The 11,076-nt window shown below is 50.5% G+C and overlaps 1 protein-coding gene across 3 annotated transcripts in view; it reads left to right on the top strand.

The window, feature by feature from the left end:
- The first annotated feature begins 8,855 nt into the window (after positions 1-8,855).
- The window catches only part of Pitpnm3 (PITPNM family member 3), an 88,462-nt gene continuing 86,241 nt past the window's right edge, over positions 8,856-11,076 (top strand). For all 3 annotated transcript variants that reach the window (XM_047545169.1, XM_047545168.1, XM_047545170.1), the window contains exon 1: positions 8,856-8,981. In XM_047545169.1, the coding sequence (XP_047401125.1) occupies positions 8,960-8,981 (22 nt within the window). In that variant the 5' untranslated portion in view covers positions 8,856-8,959. The remainder of the gene's footprint in view (positions 8,982-11,076) is intronic.

Genomic DNA, 11,076 nt, shown 5'->3' with positions numbered 1-11,076 from the left:
ACTTATCCCTTATGAACTGTGGGACCTCAAGAAAAATATGCACCCTCCCTGTGCCTCAGTTTTCTTATCCCTAAAATGGGCATGGTTGTAAGAATGTCTCTCACTGAGAATTAAAAAAGGTAATTCTTGGTTGGGCACAGTGGGGCAGGCCTGTAGTCTCAGAACCCCGGAGGCTGAGGAAGGAGGATTACAAGTTTAAGGCCAGCCTCAGCAATTTAGCAAGGCCCTAAGCAGCTTAGTGAAACCCTGTCTCAAAATAGAAACAAAAACAAAAAAGCCTGAGGAAGTGGCTCAGGAGTGAAGAGAACTCTGGGTTCAATTCCCAGTACCAAAAGAAGAGAAAGGAGAAGGCGAAATGCATGGAAAGCACTTCTAAATACTTTCAAGCACATAGTAGTCACTCAGCAAATATGTTACTGTTATTATTGTCTTTATTTTCATTACATAAAAAAATGTGTTGTTACAGTAGAGAGCAATGGAGCAAATATGTAGAAGAGCTTCCCGAATGGAATAGTTAGGGAACCTGGATGGCCTCTAATATTTCTTCCCTTTGGGCTTCAAATCTTGCACAGGTCTGAAGGTCTTTGTAAAGTCTGGAGGTAGGGGGATGGACTGAATGACCATTTCTTAGCTGCTCCCTCCCCACAATGACTGTGTCCTAGTATTTATTCTGCAACTGCCTGGGTGCCAAGCAGTGTGGGTTCCTCTCTGGGGTTTCAAGACCCACACATTTTGCCATCCTCAAACATAAGGACAGATCTCAGCTCTTCCAAGTGGACCTGCAGCAGCAGCTTTCCTCACATGCTCACGTGTTCAAACTGCCAAGGCCGTTTTTTGTTTTGTTTTGTCTTTGTAGTGTTGGGATGATCAAACTCATGGCTTTTTGGGCTGACTTCAGCTCTGCCTCCTGTGAAGGTTGGTGGGGGTTAGCACTGTGCTCAGACATGGAGGAGAAAGGAGGACTTCTACCCAGGGCTCAGTGAGGCTGCAGTCACTCTGCAGTGTCTGTGGGAGACTCCAGAAGAGGCAGCGGAGCCCTGGGCTACATGTTACATTTGGGTCCTAAAAACTAGGCCAAGTCATCGGGCCTTGGTCTTACCATCCGTCAAAAGCAGGCATTGGTAGAAGGACCTCTCCAGAGAGCTATATGGTGATGAGTTATTTAAGGAAACAGAATGTGCATGCTCCTATGGCCCAACAATTCCAGGGCTGTGTCTGAGCCCCAGAGAATCTGTCTGCAACAGGAACAGGAGAAAAGCAGGAGAGCTTTTGTTGTAGCATCATTTATAACAGGGAGGCAATACCTAGCCTCTCTGAGCTTCAGTTGCCTTATCTGTAAAATGAGAATAGTCACAAGAATATCTCCCTTGTTGTCCCAGGTGCCAGCGGCTTAGGAGGCTGAGGCAAGAGAATTGTGAGTTCAAAGCCAGCCTTAGCAAAAGCAAGGCCCCAAGCAACTCAGTGAGACCCCATCTCTAAATAAAAATATGAAATAGGGCTGGGGAGGTGGCTCAGTTGTCAAGTGCCCCTGAGTTCGATCCCGGGTACTCAAAAAAAAAAAAAAAAAAAAAAAAAAATCCCCCTCATTGTGTTTCTGTTGTGAAACCTCAGTTGTTGGTTAGGATTAGAAAAAAAAAAAAAAGCCAGGTGTAGTGGTGCATGCTTATAATCCCACCTTCTTGGGAGGCTGAGGCGGGAGGACCACAAGTTCAAGTTCAGCTTGTGACCCTGTTCCAATAAAATATTTTTGAAAAGTAAACCCCTGAGCTCGATTCCAGAACTGTAAATAAGTAAATAAATAAATAAATAAAATTAGTTGTATTGTGCAAGGAAAAAAGTATGCAGAAATCAAAAGGAATGAGGCAAATCTACAAATGTCAATGTGGTCGTCCTAAAAGCAATATTAAAAATAATATAAGACAAAGAGAGAAAGGCAAGTACTACCCAATCTCAGTCATGTAGAATCTACAAATGTTGACCTCGTCGAGGTGAAGAGTAGAATGATGTTACCAGAGGCTGGGAAGGGTAGGGAGGGGATGGGTTGAGGTTGGTCCAGGAGTACAAAGCACTGCTAGGAGGAAAGAGCTCTGGTGTTGTACTGCATGGCACAATGAGTATAGGTAACAATAATGTATTACATGTTTTAAAATCTCTACAAGAGAGGATTTTGAATGGTTTTACTACCAAGAGATTGTAAATGTTTGAGGTGATGGTCATGGTAATTACCCTGATTGGGTACATGCATACATATCAAAACAACCATAAATATGTGCCATTATCATTTGTCCATTAAAAATAAAACAAAAATAAAGCTTTGCTGGGCGTAATGGTGTATGCCTGTAATTCCAATAACTTGGGATGAGGCAGGAGGATCACAAGTTCAAAGCTAACCTCAGAAACTCAGCGAGAACCTGTCTCAGAATTAAAAGTGAAAAAAGAAAAAGGGTTGGATATGTAGCTCAGTGGTAAAATCACATGTGGATTCTATACCCAATACAAACAAACAAACAAACAAAAACAAAAACAAAATTTAAAAATATGATATTAAGGGGGAAAGCGAGACACAGACATCTTTTACCACAGGTCCACTATGTGATTCTTTAAAAGTACACACACAAGTAGGTATTGTTCATGTACTCATATCCACAGGAAAAAGCTTTAGAAAGTTGGAAAACATGCAAATTTCAGAGAGGATCCCTGGAGGAGAGGAATGGAGTGGGGTTTGGGGACAAATAAAGGACTATGCCCAGACTGGAAGGAGAAGCCATGAACTGAGAAAAATCCACACCACCACCAAATCCATTGTACAGTTATGTGTATCTTAGGTTAAAACAAAATAACTAAAGATGGTTTGGGCCCCAGATGGTCCCTCAGGATCTTCCACCAATGCTGTTCTGTGTTTCCCTGATACCTGACCAGTATTACCAGAGTCAGAACCAGCTATAGATTGCAGAAGATCAGGGAGAGTAGTGGAGCCTGAGAGGCAAGCTGGACCTGCGGCTAGATCACAAGAGCCAGAATAGCTTGAGATAGTGTAATCCATGCTGATAAAGCCCCATCTATTACATAATCTATTTACATCATCTGATTATGATTTCTTGCCCTTGTTTGATACTGTTGCATTAGTAACCAGGCAATCCCTGCCACCATCCCTCTCCCCTCCCCCACATTTGTCTGTTGCTTCTTCTTTAGTTTCTTACCATCTACAACTGTTTGATTTTCTGAGTTCTGGAATTCGGCATAAATAAACTGGCGTGGGGGGTGGGGGAGGGGGTGGCAGGGAGGCGCCCCAGGGAGGGACCTGGCTGAGGTCAGAGCATCTGAATATCTGAATGTGCTGTTTCTGGGCTTTGGATCCTTAGGAATGTTTGCAGGAGTGCAGATTCAAACAGCCAATCTTGGAGTGAGTTTTAGATTTTACCCAGGTCTAAGTTTTGTTTTAAGTGTAACTTGGAAACAACTGGGCTTGTTTGGGGCCATCTTGACACCACATGAATGCAAAGCACAGTTCCAAATCACGAGCCAGATAAATTTGTGGACATTTCCATGAGCAGGGAGTAGGGGTCCCAACATCTGTCAGTCAGTCACTTATTGGACAGCCTGATTAAGTTCTTTCCCTACTACTCTTAGAGCTGTCTTTCCCTGCCTCCACCTCAACATACCTTTCCTTGAAAGATCTGTCCCTCAGCTTCTCTAGACTCTCCAAAATCCCATCTACCTACACACTCCACTCAGTAAGACAAAGGCAGGCTAAACAGCGATCCATCAAGCAAAATTCAGATTTGAGCCTCTATTCATCTCAGCATCTCAAGTCAAAACTGACTGAGGTCCAGCTGGATGTGGTGGTACATGCCTGTAATCCCAGTGATTTAGGAGGCCAAGGCAGGAGAATCCAGCCTCAGCAATTTAGGGAGGCCCTAAACAACTCAGCAAGGCCCTGTCTCAAAATAAAAAATAAAAAGGGCTGGGGATGTGGCTCAGTGGTTAAACACCCCTGTGTTCGATCCCCAGTATCCAAAACAAATAAACAAACAGACAAAAGGAAACCTGGATGAAATCCAATTCAGGATTCTTCAGGATTCTTCAAACATCTGAAAATGCTGAATACCCATGCTTATGTCTGCTGTCTGGCTTTTGCAGCCCACCCCTATGGGAACAGAGCAAGAATGCATTATAATGTAAAGTGGGACATTCATCTTGGTCTCCTGGGTGGGGGCCTGTCTTGGCTGGGGGTTCTTATGCATGGAAGCCTTCAGTTCCCTCAAGAGGTCTTGACTGATCTCAAGAGAATTTTTCTGCTTCTGCCCACAACCATAAATGGTAATATGGTGGTGTCTCCTTTATGGTACCTTCCCTGAGGCTGAGGCCATGTTTGTTGGTGTAACTACAGAGAATGGGTTCTTGCCAGAGAGGATGGAGACAGGCAGGGTTCTACCCCTTTCCTGGGGATAAAGGCAGAAGTACACACTAGATGTGCCACAGGTATCATTAAGGAAGGAAGAATAAGTGGCCTTGGATGAAAAGGCACATTTTATCCAGGGTCCTGTGCTGGGTAGAACTGGTGGCAGCCCAGGCAAGGAGAGAGTGAGGACAAATTGGTTACTCTCAGAGTTATTGTGGAAGCATCCAAAAAGAACAATTGTGTCAGGAACTGCTTTTGTGACTGCAGGTAGTCCCCATGACTAGAAACAATAACTAAGAGAATTTAAAAACAAAATTATTATTTGGTTTTATTTTTGTGGTAGGGGCACTGGACTCAGGGGCACGCTACCTCTGAACTATATCCCTAGCCCTTTTTTCTTTTGCGGCAGGATCTCACTGAGTTGCCTAGGCTGGCCTTGAACTTGAGATCTTCCTGCCTTAGCCTCTTGAGTAGCTGGGGTTACAGACATGCACCACCAAATATGGCTAACCAACAAACTTTAAAGTATGGGACCCGGTGAGGAGAGGACCCAGAAGACACCTCAGGAAGGGAAGGAGCTGTCAGTGGTCCAGGTGACCGATAGGTAGGAGCTGGGGCAAGGGGCAGGACTAGAGGAGGAAAAGGGCTGTGGAAATCTGGAAACGAGAATGAACACAAGCTGGGAGCTTATGAGAGACTTGTGGAGAAAGGATGTTTGTGTCAGGCCTTAGATCCACTTGTTTGTCCGTGTTCATCTCATCCTCTTGGCTTCAGTCCATGGTCCCAGTTTGTCAAGGTCACTGTGAATGGCCATGTGTCTGTCAGATGGCTCCCCATCCAGTCTGCACAAGCTGCATTACCTCTTATGCAGCTGCTTCTCTCTTGTGAATACCTTTGCAGAACGATGTGATGTGGTCCAAGTCCCACTGGAGGCCTCTTTCCACTGGGGTCCATCCAAGAGTGGACAGGGACATGTCACTTGACCAGGCCATCATCTTGCCCCTGATTATCTCTACTGTCCACAAAGTTGCCATCAGAGAGTTGAGCAGCAGCTGTGCCCAAGCAAAGACCAAGCAGGCACAGCAATGCCCAACTCCACCAGTTGCTGTAACCGTGTCCAAAAAAGAAATGAGCTTGATTTGGCACGAGTGGCTTTCCACAGGGCCATATTGGCTCTTAGAGACCATCATTTACCTTTCCAAGAGTTTGGACACCATCTGTCCAGGACAGATAAAAAGGCCTAGGTATGTCACATTGAGGAGTTGTCCTGCCACCAGCTCCCACTCCCTACCTGCCTGAAGCACCCCATCTGTCCACATCTGTGCCTGTGTCCTTCATGGGAACTGGCAGGATTGGGCCCTGTCCATTTGGTCCAGTTTTTTGGATTTGGGCCTGGGAGCAGCTTGTCACCATGGAGGCAGAAGTAGAATGAACTGTGGTCAGAGAAAAGGGTCTGGGCACCAGGTCTGTGAGAAAGGATTGGGTCTGCAACCTGGACACAGTCGCTCTGGTCAGGGAGAACTGGGAGGCCCAGGAGGCCCTGTATGCCTCCTGCTCTTCCTTCCTCCAGGCATCTGAGGTCAGTGACTCTAAATTGCTAGTTATTCCTTTCTTCAATTAAGGACGATCCTTGTGACGCAGGAAGTTAACTCCCACCAGTTAATCTAATGGCCTTGAGTCCTGATGTGTTTGCTGTGTCTGAAGGGAGGGCCGGAACTGCCTTGGCAGCTGGTAATAGCCAGTGCAGTCAGGAGCTGCCCTGGGGGCTAGGGCCACACTCCCTGTTGGACTCCACATCAACTCTCAGTGCGGGGCCTCACACAGGCCCGCACTGCAGGGAAGGTTTAAAGAGTCCTGGGGGAGTCTGGGTTCTCTTCCCTCCATTGTCTGCTCCATTGTCTTCTCACTTGAGAAATGGGATGGGATGAGTGGACTCAGGAGATGCTTTTTGAAATTCAACTTGGCACTTCCCCTTCACTGCTCCAGCCATCCTCTCCCCAGGCCACTAGTTTAGGGTCTGTGGTAACTAGGAGTATCAGTGCCCACCTATGGAACATTATCTGTAAATAGGGTGTGCTTGCTGAGGTCTGTGTGTGTGAGTGTGCACACATGCACTCATGCAGATGCGTGTACACACACACACACACACACACACAAAGGCTGTGCCAGGAAACTGGGCTGCCGACAGCGTGCAGTCCTTGTTGGCTGCTGTGAGACAAGGGCTAGGGAGGTCAGGCCCAGATGTGTCCTCTGTGGCTGATTTATTGCTTTTCCTGTGGTCAGTGGTCTCCACTGTATCCAATCCTGCACCCACAGAACAGGTGACCAAGCCTGAACATTATACAGGTTTTCAGGCCTCTGAAACTCCCACCTTGGCAAGGAAGGATGAGCATGATGAGGCGCAGTAAGTAGAGGGAGATCAAGTCTGAAACCTAAGCCTGAACTTTTGTAGCCTGTTTCCCTCTGTGTAAATTGGGGATACAATATGCTTCAGAGAGTACTTGAGAGTTAAATAACAGGATATATTCAAAGCCAAGAACATACTACCTGTCCAATAAATATTCATTGCTGTTCCCATTCCAACCCTCACCCCAGGGCTGGGAAAGGGCTACAGGGGTCCAGTCACACTCTCCCTGCTGGTGATCAATGGCTTGTGCTGGGGAATAGCTCTGGATTCCTGATTTCAGAGTTTATGAATTCTATACCTACTGGAGTCTGTGTTGCTATCTGGCTTGGGATCCAGAGTTCTTGGGACTGAGGGGTGACATAGGAGACAAGACTTTCAGAGCTAAAGTAGGACAATCCTTGTCAAACCAGAATGGTTGGGGGATCCTAAGTGAAGCCACATGAGGCACTTTGGACAGAGGACTCTAGAAAGTCTTAGGTTTTTGTTTGTTTGTTTGTTTGTTTGGTCAGGTGTCAGAAGGCACAGTTGAACTCATGGGTGGGTCATACGGGATGCAGATTTCGGCTCAAGTGAGGAAGTACATTCCCATGGATAACTCTATCCAAAGATCAAAGAGCTCTTGCTTGAGGTATTGCACTCTCAGTCTTTGGATATATTCAACCAGCAGTTAAAGGACTGCTGTAAAAGGGATCCTGTAGATGGAGTCAAAGCCTCAGAGGGAGTGCTAGACTAAATGTTCATTGAGGCCCCTTGGAGCCCTGTGTTCAATTTCCATGCAGGAGCTAAGGGTAATCTAGAATCAGGATTATGGTTAGCCCAGCGTTAGAATTAGCTCATGTACCTGGTGGAGTGGGGTGAGGGGGGAGCAATGCCTGGCTGTAGATTGTTTCTGGGTTTTAGCCCAAAACAATTGCTGGGAAGAAAGCAGGTTTCTGGTAAGGTTGCACAGTCCTCTGAGGAGCAGCAGGGAGCCAGACAGCTGGTTTTGGGGGATCTTGTGACCTGCCAATGGCTGGTCAGACATTCTGTGGACCTACAGACCTGGTCTCCTCCTCAGTCAGGGAAAGGCCTGTTCTCCCCTGGGGCCTCCCACCTCAGGGGCATTACCAAAAAATGATTGATCATCTCCAGGTTCCCTGTTGGGGGCTGGACTGTGGATCCCTTGCTGCTGTTAGACAAAACCCATGTCTCCCCAGTCCCCAGGAGGCCTGTTTGCTAGAATGCCTGCATCCCAGATGTGGGAAGTGGAAGGGGGTTACAGTTCACTGCCAGGCCCCTGGGGCCCCTTTGAACTCAGCTCAGCCTGGAATCCCAGGTGGGATTTGCATGTGTCTTACATGTTTCCTTAGAGTTAAAGGCACAGAATTTTTTGAGGCTAGGCTGGACCTTGGAAAGGACCTAGGATCCCCTGGAGTGGGGGAAGGGGCTGATGCAGGGGTCCCTTCTGTCTCCGATCCTGCAGTGACTTCTCTATCGCCTAGGGGAGCCTCTTGCATCCCATGTTCCTCTCACTGTCACTCTCTCCTGCTACCAGGCTCTGGGTCTCTAGTCTGCTCTGAATTTTTTTTTCTCTGAATTTCTTTCTCTCCCCCATGGGTGTTTCTGCCCTAGGAGTATGTGTGTGTCTCTCTCTGGCGCTGTATCTCCGGGTCTTTACGTCCCGGTCCCTCAGTCCGAGTCCCCATCCCCGTCTGGACCGCAGTGTCTTCGACTCGGAATCCGTGTCTCTCGCTCATTCTCTGCTCCGGATCTCTGCGCGGGTCCCGGTCTCAGTCGCGGTCGCCCCTCGGCTGCCACCCCCGGCGCGCTGCGGTGGCCGCGCGGGCCGGAGCGGAGCCGGCTGGAGAGCGGCGGCTGCTGCCCGGGGAGGGGGTGCGGGCCCGCGGGGGCGGCGTTGGGCGCCTTCCTCCGTCAGTCCCTCCCCGGCAGCGCGGGGGGGCCGGCGCGGCCGCCGCTCGGCGCCTTTAAGGGAGCGGGAGGGAGCGGCGAGGCGGCGGCGGCTGCGGTGGCGGCAGCCGAGGCGAGCGGGGCGGGGGCGCGGGGCGCGGCGCTCAGAGTCCGCTCGGGGCCGGAGGCGCGGCGGCGGCCGGGGCCGGGCCCGGGAGCCGCGAGGAGCGCGGGCAGCGCAGCCGGAGCCCGCCGCCCGGGACATGGCCAAGGCGGGCGGTGCAGGTGAGGGCGGGCGCCGGGAGGGCAGGGCCGGTGGCCCTGGGGGAGGGACCCGCGCGTCTTGAGGAGGGGCTGCCGGCCCAGGTGAGCCCCTCGCGCAGGTGGGCGGAGGTTCCGGGAGGGCTGGAGAGGACAGTGACGAGGCCGGACCCCCGGCGCGTGGGAAGGGGGCTCCTCGTGCCCCACGTCCTTCCTGCGCCTCCTCTCACCTCGTGGGACACCACGTCCCCCTCGCTGTAGCCCGCTGGAAAAGGATAGGTCTGCAGCACCCCTGTCCAGTCCGGCTGTTAGAAGCTGTCACCATCCTCCCAAGGCCCTGGGTAGACCCCTGCACGGGGACCGAAGGGGATGTCCCACGGCCGCAGATCCAACCCACGCCCCGAAACGCAAACCAGGACGCGCCCCCCTGTCCTGCCACTCTTTCTATTCAGGACGCGACAACCCCCGCCCCCAGCTCGGTCCGGAGACCCAGATTTCTTTTCAGGCAGGAGGGGTGTTCCGCGCGGCACTGACAGTCCCGCCCCCTCCCCCCACCGACCCCCAGAGGCACAGCCTCAGGTGCGGAGGTCCGAAGGTGGAGTCTCTTCCGGGGTCCCATGGGTGCTGCCCTCCTGCAGGCTCAGGCAATGTAGCCCGTGGTTTGAGGGAGTGGATGTTAGTCATTCGTTCATTCATTCAGCCAGGCGTTCATTCACCAACATCTGCTCAGTGCCAGGCCCCGAGCTGGGTGCTGGGATGAAGAGGAGAGCACACTTAGCCCCTGTTTGCACACTCTGGGCCTCACGGTGCTTTGGGAGGCCCGCTTGAGGAGAGCTTGTGCCCACAGGGCCGGCCATACGGTAGGCGGCAGCAAGCCTGGTCGCAGCCCTGGCTTGTGAGTCCGGTCTGTGAGAAATACCATGAACTCACACCCAACCTGTGACGTTGGCAGGTGCCATGCCTTCCCCAGGGAATAGGCATCGGCCTGGTGTGAACCCTGCTTCTCCTCCCATAAGTGATGACGGTAATGGAATGAGCCTGAATTTACCTGTACACACACTAGGTGTGAACACCACTGAACTGTATGCAAACCTCCCCACCCCTGGAATGCTGCCTGGGATTCTGTGCCAGACACCAGTGTCCCTGTGCATGCCCTGGGCCAATGATTTTAGGTTCCTGAGAATATTCTCCCCTTCTGTCCCTGAGGAATCCTGTCAGGGTGGGGCTGGTTGTGTGAGACACAGCAAGTAAAGAATACATCTAAACACCTCCCTTCTCTCTTCCCTCCCTCTCCCCTCCTGAGGGAGGCACAGTGAGATGACACCAGGGAGGCTGGAAAAGGTTCCATGGCTCCTTTCTCCCTCCACTGAACTTGTGTCCTTCCCCACCTCTTCTCCCCACAAAGGACCCAGGGCAGGGTCTGTGTCCCCATGCACTGCCCCACTCTTTGTGTGTTGCACTGCCTGGATATCAGGAGCGCAAACCACCTGCCAGGGCAAGGCAGGAGCAATAACAGTTAGCAATTACTGCTTGTACTGTGTACTAGGCAATGTGCTAAGCCCTTTACTGCAAAGTGATCCTGGGAGGTAGGAAATGTCACTCTCCTCCTTTTAAAGCACCCAGAAATGGATACTTGGAGAAATAGCTCCCTCAAGTTGGCTCAGAGGGTCTGGGCAGAGCCTGGACTCAAGGCCAAGTCTATTGGACGCTAAGAATTTTTTCCATCAGTGCCCTGATAGGTCATCCCCCTTACTGAATGGGGGTGCCAGTCCCAGGCCCTCTCCTTTGGCCTGTGGGTCCTTCCATCCTGGGCTGAGTCCATGGGAATTTGTACAGTGACAGGTGGGAAGACTGCTCTGCTCCAGGCACTAGTGCCTTGTACTGTTCTTACATTTTGTTTTCCTCCTGCAATTTCATGCTTGGCTCTTTCCCCCAGGGCAGCCCAGACTCCCCACCTCTCTGGACCCAACTGCCTATGATCCCCTTTACCTTACTCAGATGCCACCCACAAGGACTCTTTTGAGACAGATCTCAACAAGATCAGATTACTCTTCTCTTTCTCAGTGCTTCCAGGCAATTTTGCATTTTATAAATGTCTCTTCTTTAGGCTTTGAAACCT

The sequence above is a fragment of the Sciurus carolinensis genome, chromosome 3 (assembly GCF_902686445.1).
Source record: "Sciurus carolinensis chromosome 3, mSciCar1.2, whole genome shotgun sequence".
Classification (NCBI taxonomy): Eukaryota; Metazoa; Chordata; class Mammalia; order Rodentia; family Sciuridae; genus Sciurus; species Sciurus carolinensis.
The sequence above is the reverse complement of the archived record's forward strand: the minus strand, read 5'-3'. Positions and strand labels throughout refer to the sequence as shown.